At 40.3% G+C, this 24,711-nt stretch overlaps 1 protein-coding gene across 1 annotated transcript in view; it reads right to left on the bottom strand.

Moving 5' to 3' along the window:
- The window catches only part of lrpprc (leucine-rich pentatricopeptide repeat containing), a 49,489-nt gene extending 24,905 nt beyond the window's left edge, over nt 1-24,584 (bottom strand). The window contains exons 1-23 of the mRNA XM_077614090.1: nt 24,370-24,584; nt 23,391-23,593; nt 23,089-23,211; nt 22,583-22,704; nt 22,371-22,429; nt 22,169-22,255; nt 21,590-21,716; nt 21,367-21,511; nt 21,106-21,263; nt 20,621-20,726; nt 20,438-20,545; nt 12,911-13,029; nt 12,202-12,292; nt 11,323-11,392; nt 9,520-9,547; nt 8,804-8,861; nt 8,032-8,138; nt 7,516-7,593; nt 6,464-6,535; nt 6,273-6,386; nt 5,923-6,053; nt 5,559-5,644; nt 663-870 (exon numbers count right to left, since the gene is read on the bottom strand). Of these exons, the coding sequence (XP_077470216.1) occupies nt 663-870; nt 5,559-5,644; nt 5,923-6,053; nt 6,273-6,386; nt 6,464-6,535; nt 7,516-7,593; nt 8,032-8,138; nt 8,804-8,861; nt 9,520-9,547; nt 11,323-11,392; nt 12,202-12,292; nt 12,911-13,029; nt 20,438-20,545; nt 20,621-20,726; nt 21,106-21,263; nt 21,367-21,511; nt 21,590-21,716; nt 22,169-22,255; nt 22,371-22,429; nt 22,583-22,704; nt 23,089-23,211; nt 23,391-23,593; nt 24,370-24,548 (2,579 nt within the window). The 5' untranslated portion in view covers nt 24,549-24,584. The remainder of the gene's footprint in view (nt 1-662; nt 871-5,558; nt 5,645-5,922; nt 6,054-6,272; nt 6,387-6,463; nt 6,536-7,515; nt 7,594-8,031; nt 8,139-8,803; nt 8,862-9,519; nt 9,548-11,322; nt 11,393-12,201; nt 12,293-12,910; nt 13,030-20,437; nt 20,546-20,620; nt 20,727-21,105; nt 21,264-21,366; nt 21,512-21,589; nt 21,717-22,168; nt 22,256-22,370; nt 22,430-22,582; nt 22,705-23,088; nt 23,212-23,390; nt 23,594-24,369) is intronic.
- Between the last annotated feature and the right edge of the window lie 127 nt (nt 24,585-24,711).

The raw sequence follows: 24,711 nt of genomic DNA, 5'->3' as shown, positions 1-24,711 counted from the left end.
CCAGAATTACTATAAAAACAAGCAGTGGCTGGGGAAAACCCGCAAAGTAGTACTTTTGAGGTAAACACAGTATGAAAGAATGTGTACTGTGTTTGTGAATCCCCTAATACCATGGCTGGGTTAAATCTGGCAATTAGTGGTCTGTCCATAATTAACATGCTAATGAGTTGATCTACTTAAAATCTCCTCTGATAAGTAGAGCACACATACGGAGACATACACACAGGAGTTGAATGGCACATAGGCATTGAGCAGGCGGCCCAATACGCGCGACCTGCGGCCAACGTTTCATAACACTGAACTGCATTTTGGATAAATAGTGTGCCACACACGCAGTCCATACATCGACATACACCTTGGGAATATAGCAGTGGGTGGGCGAGTAGGGGTGGAGGTTCATGAGAGAGATTGCAGCTGCCGAGTCCAAAACAACAAAGCCGCACGCACTCGGGAACAAAAACGCACACAAATGAGCAATTTGCAAATCCTCTCTCTCTCTCTCTCTCTGAGCCACTGAACCAGAATGTAACCTCCGCTATGATCACAGAGAGGGATGAAGGACACGCCCAGATATGCACTTAGATGCATCAACACCTGCCAAATGGATGTGGCTCAACAATACACAGCAACATCCTTGCAAAAAAAGGGCAAATTGGTGTTACCTGTTCAAATAGGCGGTGACTAGGGGCGCACATAGATTGGAGGTAGGCTTGGCCAGTCCGAGTGTGAAGATGGTTTCCTGGAGGCGCTGGACTGTGGCGGCACCGCCTTTTGATATGGCAGCATTGAGAGTGTGGAAAAGCATGATAACATGAGTGTCGTTCAGCACCAAATCTTTCTCCTTCATCTCTTTCAGAACATCCACGGCCTCTGAGGAGAAATTAGCGAGAAAGTTGCCAGTCAACACATGGCACAACACATAGTACACACACTATAACAAAAAATGACAGAACAAGTAGAGTAGGAATAAAGTTGGTTGTGCAAGTATTTTAATAAAAGGCCCTTTTACCTAATTTGACGTGGGGAAAACAAACCCATATTAAAAGAGCATTTTGCTCCCGGCAGGGGATGGAAATGCAACTCTAGATAAATACCAACTCTGTGCTAATTGCTATGTGCGCTTTTCTAAACGAGACTACAATTACCAGACCCCTACAACGAAGTCCATCCATTTACTTTGCCCAGGCGAAAAAGGGGTGTAGGTGGACTAAATTATAGGTATTGCAGCGACATGGACTAGCCATGGCCTCGATGAGATCTTCGTAAATGGGATGAGGGGACCCCCCATTTTCCATGGTAATGGAGGGCTATTTACCTCACCAAGGACCCATCTGGCCAACACAAGAGAGGGCTGAATGGTGTCCACATATGCCTGTGTGTATTACGAGGATAAAGTAATTAAGAGGTATTTACCATCTATTTAGACAACTGCTAATGGGTTGATAGCGATATAGCTGCTTTGCAACACAGATACTAATCTATACAACATGACTGGAGGGCATAATGTGAATGTGCGCTGAATACAGTTCAAGAATTGAATGTGCAGTTGAAGCTAAACTTTGAAAGACAATATCAGGCATGTGCTTTTAACTAGAAATACTGGAAAGTTTGTGTAAACAGGACAACAAGTTTAAAAATGAACAGAAAAATATGCAAAGAGCAAATTCTTCTGGATGGTGGCACACACTTTTGAACAGCAAGAGCAGCCAGAATACATACTAAAACTAAGTTTTAAATCAAAATGGAGGTTTTCTTTCCTTAAATTCATTTTAGTATTGTAACACACAAATACTGTGCAGTTTAACAGGGCTATGGAAGGAAGACCAAAAAGTGGAATGTAATAAATTAAAGTGCATGATACACAGGTGAAATAATAACACTTATGTTTACAGCCAAACAGTTCTCACAGGTTATTGTGCATTAAACAAATGAAACACAAGACTTTGCAAAGTTAAAACCATTATTTTTCCTCTTTTAGATTGCATTTTTTACCAAATCATGTTGTACATAACTACTTTTATTAACCATTTGTGAATGATTACTTGTGTACCACCTATATTGACTGTAAGTCACTTAATTTTGTGCACCACTCAATAGACCACATTACACTTTACTTGTAGTAGTCTGATGTGCTCCCAAAGACAGTAGGTTCCATGCGGAAAAGGTTAGGCTACTACTTTCTACTACACTGAAAAACCAGAATATGAACTGCATATTTTAGCAATAGTTATAAGAGAATAACCACCTTGATTACCATCTAAATGAAAGTGTTGTATCAAATTGTACAGGATTACATGAACAACTGAGCCAACAAATTCAGTTGGATGTACTAGTGTACCCTTGAATTTCACCTTAATTTTAAAGTCATTCAATCATCACCTTCATCCCAGTCTCCATTCTCCAATTCACAATCTCCATCACCCTGTGACACACCCGCTAATCACTGAGGCCAATGGCTCGGAGTTGATCTGCCCAAATGGAGTGGTTGTGCTGCCATTCAAACTACCTTACACCTCCCAGCATCCATCACTGCTTTTACCCGTTCGTTTAGCCAGTATGCATATCCATCAGCTCAGCCAAGCATCGAGGCCAGCTCAGCGAGCCAGACCTCTCTCACAAACACACACACACACACACACGGGAAAGCAAACATCGAGAGACAAGAAAGAGGACAAGTGAGGCAAACAAACATCACACACCCCAGTGGTTCATCTAATGTTTCATGACTCGGCTGCAGGTGAAAACATACAAAGAGCACCTACTCACAGCATCTTGCAGAAAAGACAGATGTAACAGTAGCCAAGGGCAGGTCAAAGAGACAATTGGTGATGGAGAGGTATATTTAAAAAGAGGTCGAGATAGTTACAGTGTGTGCGCGCATGTGTGTGTGTATGGGAGGTTCCTTATTATATTTCAGGGTTTTTCAGGCATCTACCCCAGTCTCTTTGAGTTAGTTTTTGTTTTGGGGAAAATATGGTTACTCCACCTCTTTTGACAGCAAGCAGTGGCCCAAATTTTCCAGTACAAAGTTCACCCAGCCCATTCAAATATATTAACATTACTAGAGTAATTAAATATATCAGTAAATTTTTCAGTCAGGTTTTTTTTTGTGATTTAATTATCCTTGTGATATGGGCCATCTTTGGAAAAATCTCACATCAAACTTGACTAGATCATGCAATTATACCCTTAATGTACAACAATAAATAAATGTCATATATACAATGTTTAGTGTATGTTTTCTGAAAGATGAGGGGGAAAATGACTTCGGCAGTTATTTTAAAAAGATGCATGGTTTATGCTGACTTTGATTTATGTTCAATAACTACATGAAATCCATGTTAAAAACTATTAAACAATGGGGGGGGGGGGGGGTGTAAAATGAAAACAGTCTATGGTTAATATCCACGGTATGTTTTGTAATTATAAAATGTATCCATTTTAGTTGATCGCTGACTTGCAATTAATTTTAAGCTCAAGCAAAACCTTTCATACATTCACAGATTGCACAAACGTTAATTGGGTGCTTAAAAAGGAGCCGCTGGATCGTAACAATGAACTGCTTACAGCCCTTGGATCCACATTTACAGAATTGCAATTGTAATTCGGGGGCCCTATAAATGGCATTTGCACCCCATGGGTTAATAATAATCACTGCGCTATAAGTTTTAAGTCCAGCAATTGACTTGGCCAAACTAAAATCGTGAAAATATTAATTACAAATTATTTGCTTGCAATGAACCCAATGTAAGTTTGAAGTTTTCAAACATTTACATTCTTCATTATTTATGCTTTTACAAGCTTTCACCAGAGTCTCTCTCAGTATTTTTGGAATGTAGGTAGTTTATTCCCTTTAAGGGTCCATTTTAAAATTGAATTCTTACACTTGAAAACCCTAAATTTACACTATGCACTATACAAAAAGAGGTATTTTTTGTCACGGTGTGACAAGAAATCAGACTAAATCTTTCGTATGAATCATGATTTGAAATATACGATGAAATGTGATTTTCAGTACAAAGGACAGACCAAGACTATTAGCAGATGTGAGGACAGATGTAAAGACAGATGAAGATTAAAGGGCCAAAACAGGCATGGCAATTGAGCAACAGACATAATTAATTAGATAAAGAAAAATCAAGTTTAAAAAAGTAGGTTTATAGGCACAACTGAAGCAAATTAAAACAACGAAAAAAGTAAATAAAGACAAACATAAAAATCCGCGAGGCCAGTCAGCATTGTTTTCTGGGGGCTGGTGTGTGTGCTGTGAGCCGCACGGATCACCAGCGCCTGGGCGGGGGGGGACAGGCTAACATCAAGGTTAGCCAAGTGTGCTAATGTGGGTGACAAGCTTCTCGCCCAGTGCATGCACTCTGGCTAATGGGGAACGCTTTAGCACTGCCTACGCGCAAGCCGGTACACACAGACGGACACACCAACTGTCGTGCCCAACAAATGCTTTTTGCTTGAATTCACATGCAAATGCACACGTGTGTGTGTGTGGAGGGGGGGTGGTCTACTGCTCAGGCACTTCGGTGGACATGATCTGCCATGAGCATCAAGGCGGATTTCAATAATTCCAGAAAAATACACACAGTCCTGTAATTTTCCCCCTCTCATTTCTCACTGATGCAGGGGTGCGTGCACATATGCATGCCTATATGTATCTGGGGATGTCGACAGCCAGCCCAAGGGGAGGACAGGAGAAAGAAAAAGCACGGGAAAAATGTGGCTGTCATAGAGTGCAAAAACAAAAAAACGGTAACACTTATGGTAATTGGCTCCTCGACAGACTAAAGGAAATCCACCGTAGTATTGTGAAAATGGACATCTAATATGCTTTGAGAAAGGTAGACGAACTGGTAACCCAAACACAAGAACACACATGCTATAAAACACACACACAATTATCAACATTTTTTCCAAATTCTTTGACGGAGTCTGTAAAAAATCTGGTCTTATCATTAGCCATCAATTAAACTATGAGTGTAGTTTTTTTTTTAAAAGGTACATCAAACATTTCACCTCATCAAATCAATTGTGAAAGAGCGCAATATGGTTACTTTGAGTTAGCACTCTCCCATTTTTTATCCTTTTTATATCTTAAAAGTACCTTAAAATTGCCCAAATAAATTACTTTCATGCTAAAATCTTTTCAAATGCAAAAATGTATCCAGTGTATGTATTTATACACATAAACATCAATTTGATCACTTAGCTGACTACTACTTTTATCAATTTATAAATACTAGAGAACTAATGAGACTAAAGAAATCTGCAAAGTAACGAGAAAAAACAGTTGTAAGAAAGCAAAACTATTGATATCGTGAATCAAAAGGGATCTTTTGGGGGGGAAAACATTTTCCATTCACATTTTGTTAAAAAGAAAAATCTAAACCTCCAAAAATTGTTAAAGGGTTTGCTGTGCGCATCCAAATGCGAGCCAAAACCTTTAGCAGTATAAAATTGGGAGAAAAAAATTGGTCGCTTTAGTTGAGAATCCTTGTTCTTCCTGACATAATGAATGATACCCTTGCATCATGTTGACAACTGCTTACCTTCCACTCGGCCATCCTTGGCGAGCACCTTGACAAGTGCAATATATTTACTGGCATCCAGCCCCACTGATGAGTCCTGACGATTCCTGTAGAAACAGTGACAAAAAGACATAGTGGATTAATATAATACTATTTATTTGACTAACAGTGAGGCAACTCATTTGATTGTAGTCAGATGCTGGGAGAAGGTGATGTCTAAAAGCAACATGAGTGTCTCTTGTGTTCGACGCAGCCAAAAGAACGAACAGGCTCTTGCATTAACGCCTCTCCTAATACAAGTCAAGTTAAAATTTAATGGCGTCCTACAGGTTGCAGCGCATGTAAAGCAATCTGCGTCAATGCGAGTGCATCCTGTTCCACTCACATCTCCCTCTTCAGGTTGAGCGCCTCCTCTACATTGTTGTGACGGCAACACAGGTTGATGAGGATAGCGTAGGCCCCAGCGGTCATCTCGTCCTCGTGTTGCTGCTTCAGCTCAAGGGCGCGCTCCAGGTTCTGAAAATAGTTGAAAACTTTTAAGAGACTAGGCCAACCAATGAAAATACAGCAGAAACTCAAAATCCTAGCATGCTTATCATGTAGGAAAAAGGGAAAAGGTTGTTCAAAAGATAATTAATAGGCAAAGTAATATATACATGCTTGGAGAAGCAATTACCTGCTTGCTTCTTTAATTATGCTAGAATTTAATCAAATAGTAATAGAAATATATAGGACCTCCTCATCTGCAAGGGCTAGGATGATTTGCTTCAATGTTGATGACAGAGGTTTGTTTTCTGCTTTTAGGTCAGCCAACTTAGCCTCCAGAAATGTCAGTTTACCCTCGAGTCCCTAAATGGTGAGCAAAAGGTAAAGATTAACTCAAAGTAGAGGATAGTAAAAAGCAAAACAGTATTTTCCTCACTTACAGTTGAACGGGGTATTGTTGAAAAAGGGCCGTTTGACAACTGCTCGTTTGGGTCCACCAATGCAATGACATCCTGAAACAAAGAGAAGTTAAATAAGTAGAGTCAACGGTGAAGTTACCATGAAGTGTTTTGGAGTTCTGTCACCTTTAGTGACAGGTCTACTCATCATGATAGCAGAATCAGTGTTCATTATTGGCAATGCAGTTTATGGGGTGGAGTGAGCATTAGCAGCTTGACACTAAACATTCAAAAAAGGCCAATTTCGTGAAGAAAAACTGGCAATTATTGATAATCATTCTTGACAATCCTTAACCTCATATATTGACAAATGCACAACAGATGTGATATTAGAGGTGACATTGCCTTATTTTTTCCAAAACATTTAAGTAATTGTATAGTTTTGCAAAAATAATTTGCATTGAAAATGTCTAAATTGTCTTTTGTCAAGCTCGTGAAGTTGGTCATTTTATGCTTTCCTCTGAAAAATAGATATTGTCATTAATAGGTGGCTGACTGGATGAAATTTGAATATTTACCATTTTAAATTTAAACTCTCCAATGTTATTTGCCATTTTATAAAATTTTACTTTTATAATTGACTAAATAAGGCCTCTGCCAGCAAATACTGGCTTTACTCGAACTCTTTTTCACCTATTAAACATCAGAAAAATGTAATAAAGTTCTTTCAATGTGTATTGTTTTTATTTATTTGCTTAGATTTACAGGCTATACGTCGCTCCCTTTAAAGTGTCCGCACATTAACGCAGAGTGGAACAAATAAAATTAAATTCAATCACTTGACAACTCGTGGACTCATGCATGTTTCAGTGACCACCAGTGTTGCTATTTAATCTACAACTACACGCAGTATTAAGTATTATTGAAGTAAGTCATAAAAATGTGTACATTTGCATATTGACTGTATGTAATGGATGAAAAAGTCTGAAAAACTTGGCATCTCACAAAATGTTAACGTTAAGACACATAGGAACTGCTGTAAATTTAAACAAACACACAGAGTATCTTCTTTCAAGTTTTTGACATGTTTGCACCTTGATAAGCTCCGGAACGTGGCAAGATACCAGCAGGTTTCTTATGCCTTTGTAGATATTTGCAGAGATGAATATATTCTGTAAAATACAAATGATACAATTGATTATATGAAAGCATTCCAAGCTATGAACCTGTTAATTTTCCATGCATATTGGAGTGTCAAAGAACTGAAAATAATGAAGCCATATGTAAGAAAGAGGTAAGTTCATCACAGTCTTAATTTATATCAGGCGGAGATTGCCAATTAGAGGCTGTCACGGAGCTTGCATTTGAATTACTAGTACATAAATGAGGATGGATATTAAAAGTTGAATTTAAGTGCTCTTGGGATGGCCGACAAGAAAGACCATTCAAAAAGAAAAACTAAGCAGTAAAATCGATTGGGAAATTCAAACTAGGCTGCACTTTAATGAAGTGAAACTCCACAGAATCTTTCAAATCTACAGATCTTGCTGTTTTTTTCCTCAGCTCCCATATATGTGGATTAATACAGGATTCAAATCAGATATGTATACCTGTGCCTTCAGCCTGTTGAAGTAATTGCGTAGTTTGTCTTCCTGCGTTTGAACATCGCTCTCAGCCATGCTCTCGATCAGATTGTAAAGGAAGTAGGAGACCGTATCTAGATGTGAAAACACACATACAGACACAGTGAGAAAGGGGCACTGGGAATAGATTTCATTTGCCACCACGTCAGTCAGTGCATCTATTTGTGTGTTTATGCGATGTTTCTGTGTGTTTCCGTCCTGCTGACAGAGGCTGCTTTGGGGCCGAAGTGTAAGCGAGTGTGCAACGGCTGGCGGTGACAACCGTGCCTAACATCAAGACACACACAGAGTGGGGCTCGCAGATGTTGTCTAACGGGATGTGACACGGATAACAATCTCCATCGCTAGCACCAGCAGACACACCAGTTTCAGCACTGGGACATACAAAGACACACACGCTGACACAGAGCGACATTAACACCTCAAAACGCACGTCTTACCGCAGACATTTTACGCTCTTTACACACTGCTCACACACACTTTTGCCACTCAGCACTGTCAGCAGTCAGGCTCCATTTTTGCAAATGGAGAAGTAGGACTTTTTTTGTTTACTCTCTAGCCAAAGCGCGCACACACACCTGAAAATAAACATACAAGGTTTCCTGGCGAGCAGAGGCACAGTCAGCATTCTAGTGCCATAGAGACTGGAAACATGCATATATAGGCTATTCATGTCTTTCAAATTAGAGTAAAAAGAGGCTGACGCTTTAACCTTGAATGCAGAATGACAAAAACTTACCCGCAAGCTTGGTGTTGGCTTTAGTGAAGCGATTGTCCTCATACAAAAGCTCAGTTATCTGCCATAACACATAAATAGCTGTTAGATCTCACTCATAGCTATGGGTTGGGTTGATATGCACTGTAACAAATCAATTCATATATATTTATTTTTATAAAGTTGGGAATCTGATTTTTTTTCTAGCCATACATCATTTATTTTTTATCAGTCTTGTTTAGTGCTGTATGGTCGAACTTTATGGCATATAATTCTGGAACTGTTTTGCTGAATAAAAGGAGAGTTTATTATACACTACTCTAATCTACACCATTCATTCAATGTGGAAGGGACCTGACAAGTAGGAAATGGAGAGAGAACAAAAAGAGAAAGGACAGAACCATTGAACCAGACAGTGCTCAACTATTAATAACCATTTGTTCCATTCATACCTTTTGTTTTCCAGCTGGCATTTAATCATTTGCATGTTCGCTGTGATGTGAATAATTCAAGAAAAAGCAGCAGATGGCCATTGTCATGTCGAATATTCTCACTAAATATATCTAGTTAAAGCAGGCAGCAGCCGGTAAAATGATAGCTGGCTATTGTAATCTTTCCTTGCAACGCTTCAATGAGGTTTAATTTTGGAACTTTTTCTTTTTCTTAATTTCCTCACAGCCGGGTAGCTTATGTGTGTATTTAATCACACCAGGAAAAAAATTAGGACATTTGGCACTTACCTTCACCATAGTCTCCACGTCATCAGACCTACAGTAGGGGGCAGTAGAGGACAAGGCATAAGATACAATTCCACACATGCATGACAGACACACACCACATAGTTTACTTTATCAACCCACAACACAGTAAATGACATGACATGAATACTCTTGGAAAAAAGATCCATTCCAATCAGTGATGTCACCACCATCCTCACAAAATTCCAAACATCTGACCTTGGTAAACTATGTTAATTGTATGAAATTCTCAAACATTTTTAGTCAAACGACCCAACTTTTTAAAAAGCAATGAGTTAATTGACTCCTTTTGCTGACTGCACTGCACTCTCAAATCACCCAACAATGCAGGCATGTTGCTATAGCAACAAAAGTGACAAGCATGGCATAAAACACGACACGTGACTGGGAGACAAGACTTGACGCCCTCCAACACAGGAAAAGAGAGATGAGACGGTGGTACAAAACCACAGGAAATCACAAAAGACACAAAGTCACACACAAGCTAAATGATGACAACACGTGACATCTCTGGTACTGTCAGCAAATCGGAGAGGGGAGAAGAAGAGGTCTTTAATGATTAAATTATCCCTTGACCTTGTCTTTGACAGGTCCCACATCACAATGGTACGCACACATAAAAACACACACACTTCCCATGTGACAAGCCCAATTATGACCCTGTCAAGGAGGTTCATAAAGTGCACGGGTGAGTATGCACGTGAGTAGGTGAGGGAAAAAAAATCAAATTTCAAAATGACTGCCAAATATTAAAAAATATACACAATGTATAGCTTTATACACATGAACATATTAATACAGTGGTAACTAGTCAAGTTACCACTGTATATTCCACATTAACAGTTATTTTTACCCATCATGTCACCTTGTTTTTGGTTTAAAAAATGTTCTCATTTGTAAAGAAAATATTAGTACAAATTACCCCAGAGGAAGAGTTTTACATTGGTGAGAAATGCAGTTTCATGTTATGTATGTTAAGTAAAAACTACAATACCATAAAAAATGTAGTCCCTAGCCAGAAAATATGTAAGAAAATGTGCAACAAGCCTTTATATGGAAAAGTACCTCACATTGCAAGGTATTTAAAGTAATTTTCCCAGCAACTTTTAGATTTTACAGGTTGAAAATCAGCTGAACCTCTTCACATTTTTTTTTGCCTTGGTCTCAGCAGACAAGTCAGCACTTAGCTAACTTTGCTCCAGGTTTGCACACAAAAGTACGGGGGTAGGGAGCAGGAACACTATTTGTGTGCAACTATGTAGTGTTAAAACACTAAATATTCATTAAAAACTCAGTTTCAACTGAAGCCTGCAGGTCCGACGGGGGTCCTGAGGCTAAAACTTGGAGTCTTTGCATGCATGCTAGAAAGAAACCAAGGGAGACCACTAGACTGGTTCAGGCTATTTGGGAGGAGGGGGATGTTAAGGAGTTAAGGGCAGCGGTGGGCATCTGCTTATTTGCATATCTCCCACGGTGCTTTGGGGTGAAGGCCAGTGGCTGAAGCCTCCATATGCATGAGGCAGCCGTGTGTGTTTGCTGCATTTCTCCCTGCAGCTGCGCACACACACATACTGTACATGCATAAACACACACGCAAAGCCTTCGAGTTGGTGTGATAGGCAACACATGTTGTATGCAAAACATACTGCTGCGACCTCCAGAGTGCTATGGGGCTCCCTAAAACACTAGACCGGTGTTGTGAAGCTAAATATGGAGATGTAGGAACATGCATAGTGTAGACAAATGCACAAAACACACACACGCACACAAGGTTAATTGACTCACTTTCTGAAGCCTTGGATGAGGCTGATGCGGAAAACGCCTAGGTCCAGTGGGGGGTGAGATGGGTCTGACACTGGAAAAGAGGGGGAATGAATAAATGTATATGCCTTATTTAATGGGCACTGTTGATTTGTTTTCAAATACACATTTAACTCTTCTTTGTTGTCCATTTGTATAGATCAGCCTCAATAATAACTGGATAATCCACGTAGTTGAACAATCATGCTCTATTGACAAAACCTCTTGACAAATAAAATCAATCATTTTGTTCTTCATGTCATTTTTTTTTCTTACACTTGCTACAATATTTATCAAAATAATGTAGATTGTAATACATGTCTTGAGCTGGCGAAAATTTTATAGTGGATTTTTTTTCCTTGTTTCGTTTTTTCCCCATTGGAGATTTTTTTTCTGCCCATGCCAGGTTTTACAGGTTGCACTGAATGATTGGACACTAGGCATATAGAGATTAAAATGACAAGATGGGGTGATAAAATGTTGGGATCTATTGAAATTAAAATTGATTATATTCTTAAAATACACTAAATACAAAAATGAGCAACAGACTAAAATACAGTAAAAAGACAAACACTGGGAGCGTTATCCATTATTTAACTGGGCCCGCTTTACTTTGCGCACTTCTGCCTGGCTGAGGCGCCTCCCGTCCTTCGGCCTTTACATATTCACACACACTAATCTCTTAAAAGGACTGATGAGCACCGAAAAGTGTGTGTGTGTATGTTTTTCTTTTTAGATAGCATTGGGCCAATTAGCCCGCAGGCGTAGCAGCAATTTTCATAAAGACTGGGGCTTAAGATGCGGGGCAAGCTTGCTTGGAGTGTGTAGAAGTGTGTCAGGATGTGTATCTTTGTGTGTACCTACACATTGTATAGAGTTGAGCCAAGTCGGTATTAGCAATCAAACGAATCTCCGAGGTTAGGAAACCCTCAGAGTCCTGCGAGATGCCTGCCTCCTGAAAAAAAACGGAACATTAAATGAAGTTACCTATGAAGAGGAAAATATAAGAATCTGCGGGAAAGTGAGCATAAAAACCTAAAATACATGTTCCCCTTTACCATATGCTTTAAACACATCCAAACTAACTTCAATACACCTACCGCATTTTCTGGACTATAAATCGCACTTTTTTCAGAAGTAAAATTTGTTTTCCTCTTTGTTGCATAATCTTTGGCTAGTGTGAAATATATGGTGAACTAATAAAAACACACTTTTTAAAGTATTCCTTAATGCCTGTTTCTAACTTGATCGCTGCTGATAAAAAAGAAGAGTGAAAACTTTGCTCTGGGGAGACGAAAAAAACACTAATAGTTCTATGGAAAAAAGGTAAAGTTGGCTTGATTCAATCCATTTGTGACTCCTAGTTGAAATTTATAATAAAACTGGCAACTCAGGCAAGGGATTATACATTATGGAAGCAAACACTACATAGTTCAAATAAGCCATACAGTATAATTAATCTACCAAATGCCTACTAATAATACGTTACTTTGACTTGTCTTTATACATCTTGTAAAAACCCACAAAAACTACAGTGCACTGTGTTCAATGTCTATACAAACATAAAGATTACCTTGAGGGCCTGTCGAGCTGCTTCAACACTAGGAAAGACTGGATGGATGTAGCTGGATATAGTGTCAAGGTCCGGGTTGACATCGAGTTCCTGCATGCCCTTCAAAATCTCCACCACACCTTCAAATCATAAATAAAACCTTAAACTTTATTGACAAAAAATATACACAAAACATATAACTATCTAAAAACTTTTTTTGCAAACGAAAAGTTCATGGAGGTTAACTGCTCCAGCTTTGACTACAGTGGAATATACAGACACGCAATTGGCCTAAAGTGGACTCTTGTAACCATTGCCTTGTTCGCCCGCAGAGCCCTAAGGTCCTGCCCCAGGGTAGTGAGGCCTAAACAGCCACATGCATATGGAACAGCCCCAGCCACAAAGAAACACCCATGCAAACAAACTTGGGGGCATGTGTCTATGTGTGCACATCTGTCAATGTGTGTGTACGTTTGCATGGAGGTAGCAACAGACGCAAAACTTTGCATACATCTGCAAGCCTGGCCGAATGAGTCAAATGAGTACTAAAAAATATACCATGTACGTATATACGTAGTCACTTTAAGTGCGGTTTTGTGACAAAAATAGTCTTCCATCTATATGACCACACAGAGCACATACCACCCTCCCATGTGGCCTTCTGCAAACTGCCTAAAAGTGCTTGAGTTGGAATACCTCAAGATGTCGTGTGTATTTATGCTCCACACTCAGGTTTCACAACACACACAAGGACACGCACACCCGTATTTGTGAGAGGTCCGTTTCTGTATCCTCCTGGGATGTATGTGCTCACCTGGCAGTCTCGCTCTTTAGCTCAATAATAGATGAGTGCCAGGCTTTTATACACCATTAAACCTGCGGCTGCCTTATGGCAGGTATGGCTACCTGAACTAGCTCAGTCCATTTATACGCCTCGGTCCATATCGCTCATTCATCTGGCCCTCTCACTATCCATCTTCTTCACTCTCAACCCCATATTTTCATGAAAAAAAGGTAAACAAGTGATCTTTTTACTTCTCAATGGACTATCTTACCATTCAGCCGCCAGCACATCCATTCTTATCCCTCATCTAATCGCTTTCCCGCCTCTTTTTTTTATGAAAGAGAAGCACTTCCTGCTGAATAATCCATAATCAATTTCACCACAGGAGCAAAACAGAAAACAAGTGAATGAGTGGTAGGAGAATAAGGTAAGAGTGCCCACACAAGCCATTCCAATCATAGGCACTTTAAAAGGAGGTAGTTGGATACTCTTAAGACCACCATAACGTTTTATAAAGGTATAGTTATATGGGTATTTTTCATCATAATTTGAAATATTTATAAACTTTTTGCGTCGCTCATAATTTTAAAGATCATTGTATTAAATAAGGCGCGTTACTATTCAATATACACTGCAATGAGTATAGATAGTTCCTTTGTGAACAATATAACTGAAAAGAACCAGGGACTTTCACTTTAAATTTCTATTAATCGCCTCCTATGATTAAATGTGGTGGTATCGATTTCACTTGTTTTCTGATAATCTTGTCAAGTGAAAAGGGATTTCAGGCAAGCAAACCTTTGTTTGCAGGAAAGAAAAATGAGACAGAAAATAACTATTGAAGCATCAACAAGAGATCTCCAACTGAATTGGCTAGAACAAGACCAGTATAATCAAAAGAAATTAAAAAGCAGATGAAGACAGCACATAAAATTGATTGTAATATCACGTAGCATCTAGATCTTAAACAAGTGACACTCTCAGCTTTAGGCCTTGTCTGAACAACTTAAATTTTGACAAAGGGCCTGGGAGTGGAGTGGAGGGAGGGAAGTGTGGTGAAGGGGCCTCTCCAGGTTGGTTAGTGTGAAGGCTGACACAAATCCGGGAGAGAAGTATCAAAGTAGCGAGTTACGGAAGGCAGCGGTCACAAGATATCATCATCAGCTTCATGTCTGCAGGTTAACTGTCAAAGGATGAGAAGTGTACGCAGATTCACAAGAGCAGCAGCAGAGTGGAGCCAACTGGTAACGGTCGTCTATGTCCGCAACCTTGGACACGAGTACCTGTCACTTCACCTCTTTTGACCCCGTTAAGCCACGCCAACGCCATCTCACCATCTGCCCCATTCACCCGTTTCACTGGGTGCGGCGCTAGATAGATGTACTTGCTTTTGCAGAGAAGCAGATGCTGATATGTAAACAACAAGACTGAAACCGAGTGCTGTGTTTTTGACAAGTTTTGGGTCAAGGCTAAAGTGGATCAATTAAAGCAGCAAAATGTTACTATAGGCTTAAATTCTTGCTCTTCTCTTGCTGCGTGGCAACTTCATGTTCTCCCTACCACTGAAGAATATACATTTTCCATAGCTCTTATATGTTTGTTTATACTATCCGTGACACTTATAATCCCTAATCAACTAGGATTGACATTAAATACCAAGACATCAGGTTGTAGAGTAACTAAGTAGTTGAACTTGTTACTTCACACAGATGCTTGAGCTACAGTAGACGGAACTGCTAGGTGGAAATTAAGATTGACAGAATAAGAGGGTTCAAGGTGAGGTCGTACATGCAGGCAGGTGGAGACCGGACAAAACAGAGACAGAAATCCCCCTTTTCCTCTTCAGTATCCTGAAACCCTCTCCCCCCATGTTCTACTATGTCAGAAGTGATAAAAAGTGCACCGTGTCGCTAGTCCTGACAAGCGATGACTAGCTGGCGGCAGGTGGGCAGTGCGAGCCGGCATATGCTTCCGCTAAATCTACCAAATCCACACCTCATCAAAATGCACCCCTCCCAACTGCACAGCCCTGGATTGCTCTGCCCGCTAGTGACACCTGTGGACAAAAAGTGACACGGCGCTTAATATTTCATAGGCCGTGCACAGTGGGGCGCGTAATCCAAAGTGAATTCCCTCAGAGCGCTTGCATTTACATGAAATCAAGTCACTCCGCATCAGTCACATCACCTGCAAAGCGCCGGCCCCGCTTCCTCCCTCTGTAAGACCACCCTCCCTTGCACATACACACACCTCCCACAGCCGGGAAGTGTGTGAGAGTAGGCAGAGGGGAAGAGGCTGAATCATTCATGAGGGTTAAGGCCAACCAGCAACTGAGTGAAAGAGCAGTTTCTCCACTTTCTCTCCTTCCGTTTTACACAAGGCTGACTAAATGGAAGCCGACCCTGAGTTTTTCAAGATGCGGTTAAGCCAGAGTATGTGTGTCTGCGTGTACGCGTGCGTGTGACTTAGTCATGCCAAGTTAGGCGCCGAGGCATCACATCAACGATCTGTCTCGACCGCACAAGAAGAGTTGATCCTACGAAGAAGTGAGCGCTTCCTCCTCCCTGTCAATTAGCTGACAGCGGCAAAATACATCATTTATTAATCACTAAAAAAAACCAAAGACAGCGCGTGGCAAAAATAAAGCTCTTAAAAGCCAAGCCGCCGCCGATGACGTTTGTTTGACAGCAAGACCGCTAACGAGTGGTGCATTCTGACAATGTCGACTATCTGTCACTGAGACGATTCCACCACTACTCCTCCACACAACCCCCTTAAACTCATCCTGGACAAAAAACACATGGCAGGCAGAAAATAAGCATCAAGTAGGAGCGGAAATATTCTCCAGAAGAACAAACCATTTAAACTGTCCCAAAGAACAAAAGAAAAAAAAAATCAAGACACCTCCAATGTTTCCCACATTCAAAGAATGAGGATACTTCATCTGTAAGGGATGAGCTTCACCTGTCATTATCATCACCCCTTTTACTGTTCCCACTTTTTCCTGGCAAAGCCGCAAAAAGACACACATTCTCTGTCTATTTTAACTCTTTCACCTTTATTGGCAAAAATAGACATCCAGATAATTTGAACTGCCGTCAGGGCCTTCAGGGCCTTCTCTGCTGGCCTAAGAAATATCTGAATCACAGACTGATGTTAATTATTATTTGTCCATGAATACTTATTAAATAATTCCAAATTGTCTGTTAGCTTCCTTTCATTGCTTTTCCCCCTGGTTGCACTGCTTCCAGATGTGTGTTTTCATATTGAAGCATTTAACCAATCACATTTCAGCCATTATTTGTTGCCAGGGTCAGAAATCTGCCTCAACGCCTTCACAAATCAGTTCTGCAGGCTCTGCTGCATAAAGCAAGCGTCGATAAAACTGTTGCTTTAACCAATCAGATTTCGATTTGGTGACACCAAGGCCTTCCCACGTAGAGATACACCATCGCTTACACAAACTATGATTGGCTAGTGATAGAGTAGGCGGACGAAAGCGAGAGTGAGCGAGACAGAACTCGCAAACTTCACCAACAATGGCCGGCGGAGGAAAACAAATGGATTTGGTTGCAGATTTGCTGACAAAGCCACTTTCCAGATGGACATCATTAAGAAAGGGTGGTCAACTCCAAAGCTAGCAAGCCTGTTACAACCGGGAAAAGGGTTTGTCTGCCACTTTCAGTTCGCTAACTACTAATCCGTGGCTCACAGGCTCCGAGGAACACTGCAAATTGTATTGCTGGGAGTGCTTGTTATTTGCCACCGATCGACATGTGGTTTGGAGCAACACTGGATTTGCAAATTTGACTCGTTTAACCAAAGCACTGCCGGGCAGTTACAAGCAACGGTGCTCTCCAAAACTTTTGGGGAAACCCGGGTGGAGTTACAGTTCAGCGAGCAAGTGTGCAGGGAAACTGAGCGGCACAACGAAAAGGTAAAGAAAAATAGGGAAATCTTAAAAAGTTTGATAGACTGTGTAAACTTTCATTTCGGGGACACGATGAAAGCGCTGCATCCCCAAACAAAGGGAATTATGTGGAACTTCTTTCTCTCATTGCTGAGAGAAACACAGATTTACATTACCACCTGTCCATTGCATTTTTGAGCATTCAGACGTGTTTTTTTCAATACTACAGAACAACAAACTGGATGTACAGTTTTGTCTTGCAGGAGTAAAGGATTTTTGTGACAGTTGAGCGCGAGAGGCACCGATATGAGGAAATCTAGGAGGCCACTGAACGCAGTGCGGGTGCTCCAAGCGCACGAAGAGGTCAAGCGCAAGATTCTCGCGCGCACTACCACCAACTCCACAGACAGGATTCTGGACGATATTATTTGCCAGACGCGGACCAGATTCCAAGAACATGAAAGACTGACGTTTCTCTCCCTCCTTGCCCCGCAGAAGTTTCAGGAATACCAGAAAACTTTCCCACATGTAGCCTTCTTCATCTTACCGCAGAGCCATGGTACACTTTTTGATCTGCCTCGGCTAAGAACAGAACTGATTATAATGTATGCCACGGATGATTTTACAGGAAAATCTCCCACTGATCTCCTTGACTTCCTTCTGCAGAAAAATCTGAGTGAGAGCACGGGGCGGCTGTACACCTTAGTGGGTTTGACAGTGACCATCCCCTTGTCCACTGCTTCTGTCGAACGGACATTTTCAGCCCGAAACAGAATCAACACTTATGCCAGAAATACAAGAGAACAGACTTGACATTCAGCATTAGCTTTGATGGCGATAGAAAAAAACTTATTGATGGAACTGAAACGCACGGGTAATCTGTACAACAGAGTAATTGAAATCTTCTTGAGGAAAGAAAGGAGGATGGATTTTGTGTATAAATAAAAATAAAAAAAATTGAGTAAAATGTCTATTATCCTAAATAATATTTCAATTTTTGAGGTTATTATTGATTATTTTTATGTGTTGCAGCTGTAGTTGCAGTAAAGGTTTTATAGCTATAAAATACTTATTGAATTGGATTGATTCACGCGTAGCACTACTGAAGGGCTGTGTGTGAAATGCATGGCCCGCCACTGATTTGCTCCCTACATTGTAAGTTATGTTTATGGCCTTCTGTTTGACCTCAATGTTTCTTTTAGCCCGGTTAAATAACTAATGAAAAATAATAAATAAATAAATATCAATTTTAAAAAATAATAAATAAATAACTAATGAAAATCAACGTAGTTATGCAAATGCAACATAGATGCTTATGTGACTGATGTCACATATCTGCACCCTATAGGCGCTGGTGAAATAGAATAAGGAGACTCTATATTCACATTCAACATTTCTCAAAAGCCAAGAGTCTTTAGTGGAATTGGAAAGTTAAGATCTCCTCTAACAACTTTGCGATCTCTTCGCAGAACCCTCAAGAGAGTGCACGTGTTTGGTTCATCTCCTCTCGCTCAAGTGCTCTCACGCGGGGATCGGACCTCTTCGCCCTTGGTTGCCCCGGTCCGGTGAAATCCGTCCCAGTTGGCATTAATATTTGAGCTGAAACGCTCGTTTTAAAAGCTCTTCCTGCTACAAAATACCTCTCATAATCCTTTTCCTCTCCATTGCAAAAATAACACAAAATGCTTTTTCAGATGGGTTATATGGGCAGCTCGTTTGCAGGGTTCTGCCTATCTTTGTCATTTTCAGGGTTTCACAGCAGCACCTACATAACTAATGCAATCAAACAATACCTCCCTTCTAAAAGTTGAACCCTAGCAATATCTTTTAACTAGAAGTAAGAGTTTAAATTACATGTCAACTCAGAGTAGATGGTAAATACAACGGAAAAATGCCCTAATATGCCACAAGACGGTGCCAAAGATCTGGCAAACAGGAAGAAGGTAGTCTTAGGTCCTGTGCATGCAGATGACAACACAAATGCAAATTAGCAGCACTGATGCACCCCCTTCTATTTATCTTCCAATCACGTTGGCTGTGTTACAATACAATACAAACCAGCAGCGCAAACATCTCACCAGAAAGCTAGTCTCGGTTTTCGTCCGCACCGTGGTGTGAACCAATTCCGAAATCACACCCTTTTGCACGTAACTGCCTTCTGTAGCCACAGGCATTTTGGGATATGTTGTTTGGTTAGCATCAAAGCTCTGTGATTTTTACTTATTTATTTAAACACGTCACCCTCCCCAAATCGTTTTGTCCAATGATTGCACATGCGTGGTTTTTTTTTGTCAAGTCATGGGACACTTGCAAAAATTGCCATATGAAAAAGCCACACCAAACCAAAAAGGGTCAAATGTATTTAGATGCAGACCAAAGTGAATTATGGAATTTCTTAGTGTGAATATACCCCAAGATAGCTTTCAATATGGCAAACAAAATCAAATTGGCATGTAATAATTTGATAACATCCCTCACTAATAAACAGTAAAAGAAAAAGGCATTTTGTCTTTCCCTTCATGTATTTTGACAAAAAAATGTCAGTGACCTTTTAACTGAGACATACTAAAATCACCTTTAAAATTTGAAGAAAAAAGTCTCATTTGAAATAATAACTTTAGCAATGTCACAAATGTACACAAATCAAAATAAAGCGGGATGAAGTGCTTCTGGTGCCTTATTATATTACACTGAATTAAACACACTATTGTGAGTATTTTAAAGTGTTTCCAACTGAGTGTTTGAAAACTCTTTAAAACAAACTTGTTTAAAAAGTCGAATATATTGTTCCAACAATGTCTTCCTTGTACATTAATGTGTGTGTGGGAGAGTGCATGTGTGTGCGTACGCATACCGGCTGCATTTTTGTCCTTGATGTTTTGAGTCAGCAAGGGCCAGAAATAGTGGGGTCTGACGGGTAAATTCTCATCTTTGAGCTTCCTCATCAGGTTCAAAGACAGATCTTCAAAAACAAAGTTTTTCTTAGACATTTTTGTCATATTATTGTTGACAACATAATCTGTGTTGTGTGGCATACCGATCTTCTTAGCCTCCAAGGCACACGACAGCGTAAAAATGAGCGACGATGTGTGCAAGTTGGCGTCCTGTAGCTCCTTACAGTAGTGTGTGATCTTCTCCAAAGGCTAGTGAAAACAGAAAATGAATCAATACAATGTTTAGGGAATTTAGTTAGTAATTGTTCAGTTTATTGAAAATACTGTTGACGTGGGAAAACGACCTATATTTTGAGGTCATACTCCTCTCACCCATTTGTCTTGTAAACTGGCTTTTGATTTAGGCTTTTTTGGGCTAAAAATTGCCAACTTTTGGCCCAATTCCCAGCACCTATCCTTGAGACATTTTCATGTGTCCTGAATTCATATTGGTAAACTAATATAAAACCTCTATTGATTAAAACAATCTTTTCTCATAGTGAGTGAAAGAAGAATGGGAGCCTTCTTTGAAAACATACTGAATAAATCCTAAAATCTAGCAATTTCTTCACTTAGTGTTGTGTGGTACCGTGTCCGTGTTGACGCAGTGTCTCAGGAAGAAATTTCCTAGGTTGGCCGATTCAGCATTGAAGTCATCTGTCTGCAAGCTGGGAAAGGTTTTCAGGATGAGGAAAGCTGTGTCATCATGACCCCGAGTGATTAGGCTCAGACACAAGTTCATCGCATCTGCAAAGAAAGAGAGCATTGTTCCACCATTTATCCGCAGTAACTAACAGGACTTTTGCCAGACAAGTAGATGAAAAAGTGGCTGTTGCATACGCAGACGCACCTGGAATGTAACCCCTCTCATGCCTCAAGCGCTCAATCATTTCAGGGATGTTCTGCTTATGCCCGGCCCTAGCCAGCGTGAAGATCACCTCCATGATGTCTCTGTCCATCAGGCTACAGTCAGCGCTCTCCGCCTCCTGCAGGGTCTGGCATGGTCCAAAAGTATTTATTAGTTTGAAAAAAAACATTTGAGTACTTAATGCACATTTTAATGAAGCTCAAACCTTCTTCAAACTGTCCATGTCTCCCTTCTCAGCATAACCATTCATCAAAGCTATAAATGTTTCTGGACCAGGCTCGATTCCAGTTCCCCGCATGATAGACAGGATGTTCTTTGCACTATCAATGTCACTACGACACAAAAACAAATTCAAATTGCAATTAAAGTTGCCAGAAATGTCACGTTGCTGTATATCCACAAATGTATTAGAGAATATTATGAGCAATGTAATAATGCAATAGGCAATTGTTGAATCAGGACCATAGTTGTTTCTGACATTTTTGATAATTAAACTATAAACCAAGCTAAATTTGAAATATGATTGCAGTTTCTGAGAAGATCAACATACTAGGAGTGTTAAATATGGGTTTAAGCAAAGTATATGTGTTTATGATGAGGTAGAAGAAATAAACAGAATGAGCATATATTTGCACCCCCATCCCAAAAGAAAAATTATGTGTCCCAGCCATTTTGGCCTATTGAATCACTGTTAGCTAATTATGTAAAAACAAGCAAAGTAATAATAACACTTAAAATACACACCATTCTCAATAAATACATTTTCTAAATTAGTAGTGCTTACCCTGCACGTGCGTGTCCCGTTATCAGAGCGTTGAAAACAGCTTCGGTGATGGGAAGGTCTTTGCTCTTCATGAAACCCAAAATTGTGCTAGAAATAATGCCAGTGAAAAGCCATTACCGGTGATCAAGTAAAATACTAAATTTGGTCATTAAGAAATTGTACATGTCCCTTTATTGATTAGAAAATACTTTCAAAAGCTCACCTGGCACCTTCAATGTCTCCATTTTGGCAGTACGCGGCAATAAGTCTCTGGTAGGTAACCTATGAAGAAAAACGACTGAGCTGAAACAATGTCACATGCATTGAAATGTGTGAGTTTCAATGGACTAAACTAAAAATAGTCACAATTTTAAGATACTGGCAGAATGAAAAAATCCAATATGTGCTTCACTGGTTATATTCTCTTTTTCTCACTCTGTTTGGCAGTATGCTGGCTGCCTCCATCTTGGACAGGAAGTCGGTGGGTGAGAACTTGAACTCATTTTGCAGGTAGACCTTAAGTAAAGCGTTGTAGTGACTCACGTCATATTGCGCACCTTTGGGGACAACAATTGAATTGAATTTAATGCTTTCATTGTCATTATATGAGTATAATGAGATTTAAAGCTTCATCACCAACTCCACAAATAACAATAAACAAACAGACAAACAAATAATCAATACATAATAAATAAGTAGTCAAGACAACAACGAACAAACAGAGCAAACAAATATTGTAGCCCATTGTGTAACGTCTGATTGCACAACCACAAACAGGTTTTGCCATTGATTCAGATCAGGTCAATAGCAGTGGTAAGCCCTCCTATTTGTGATACTTGAAAGAGTCATTTGATGTTGAATGTTTACAAAGTTGCTGAGGTAGTTGCATATTACAATAAACAGAATTTGATTAAACATTTTCAATATGTGGTTTCTCTTACTGAGCTCCTGCAGTTTATCCCAGATGCGGTGGGCCAGCTCGGAGCGCTCCTCAGGAGCCATTTCTGGGAGCAGAGAGCCACAGCTCCGCAACAGGAGAAGGGCCTGGTTTCCACTAGGACAACCTGTAATAACCCAGAACCTGTATTTTATTCTCATTAGTTTATATGAGAATTATGAAGTGCCTCTGAAGTCATTAACAGAAGACAATAGAAGTGGAAAAAATGCAATCTTCACCCTTACTTCTGCTTGCCTATGTATTTGATGTTTTTAAAATTTGGGTATGTATATATGCCGTACTTACCCGTCCTACAAATGTCGTGGAAGATGCGCAGCAGCAGGGTCTTAGTGATCCGACCTGTCCTTCTCACTGAAGTATCCAGCTTGTCCAGGGCCCAGTCAAACTGTTCCGCCTGTTTGGATCGCACCGCAATACTGGGCTCATCATTTTTCATGGTGGCGATGGCGTAGCTGCGCACGGATCCTGTAGCATGTGGCCACACAGAACTGGGAAGGAAAAGCAATAAATACACCAAAAATTAATTTTGTTAAATGTTTACTTCCAACAACCTAAACCAATTAGATTCCCTATCCTGGACATTTTGGAACAGTGATAGCACATTGGAATGCTGAAGAGGTCTGTGTTGCTGTGGGAAATTAGTGTTTTTCCCTTCATTGGAACAGAAATGACATTTTTCATTCATCTTTCATTTTGCCTATACCCACGAGGATCCCGGGGGTGCCGGAGCTCCGGCGGAGCCTATCCCAGCTAACTATGGGCAATTTATGGGGTACACTTCACGACAATGAATAATTTTACCAGTAGTTACAAGTAACTTGTGCATCACCTAGTTGACATTCATTATAATCTATCTATAACAGTAAAACGTTGCGATCTTCAGGACAATTAATTAGTTTACCAGTAGGTACAAGTAACTTGTGCATCACCTAGTTGACATTCATTATTCAGCAGAATAATATCGTTGAAGTGAACTAAACTGGCTTGGATTTCAGTCTGTAAATGTTTGATTACTGCAAAAAAAGCATATTGCGCACGTTTTATTTAACCTGGTTGTGTAACAGGGCATTTGCATCTTTATTTTATTCAGTGGCGTGATCGACAGTGTCAAACAAGTACTTTCATCTTGGTATTATTATTATAATAACATGACTGCAAGACAAAGCTCAAATCACGCTTCTTTTTGCGACTGTCATTGAACCTCAATGACATTTGCGCATCAGGCTAACTCGCGTGGATGGCGGCGAGCTTAGCTAACCCTTACCTGGGGACGTTTTGAACAATCGGGCGCTTATGTGAGCTCAAAACTCCCGTCCTACACACACCAAGACTTCCGCCATACAGCCTACTGGGTGGCGGTCCATTTCTCCTTGTCCCGGCGATTTGGAGCAAGCCCGAAGGCGAAAACCTGAGGAACCGGGCTGATCTCAAGAGCGCGGCCATGTTTGCTGTGTCGCAGGCGTGAATGGATAGCGAGACTTCTGCACCGCGTGACCAAAGTACCGCGAGATTTAAGAAGTATTTTAGTGACGTTTTTTTTCACATTCTCTTCTAAAGTGATTCATTTTTATGTAATATGCAATTGAAGGGAAAAAACGATTTCCCA

The sequence above is a fragment of the Stigmatopora argus genome, chromosome 11 (assembly GCF_051989625.1).
Source record: "Stigmatopora argus isolate UIUO_Sarg chromosome 11, RoL_Sarg_1.0, whole genome shotgun sequence".
Lineage (NCBI taxonomy): Eukaryota > Metazoa > Chordata > Actinopteri > Syngnathiformes > Syngnathidae > Stigmatopora > Stigmatopora argus.
The sequence above is the reverse complement of the archived record's forward strand: the minus strand, read 5'-3'. Positions and strand labels throughout refer to the sequence as shown.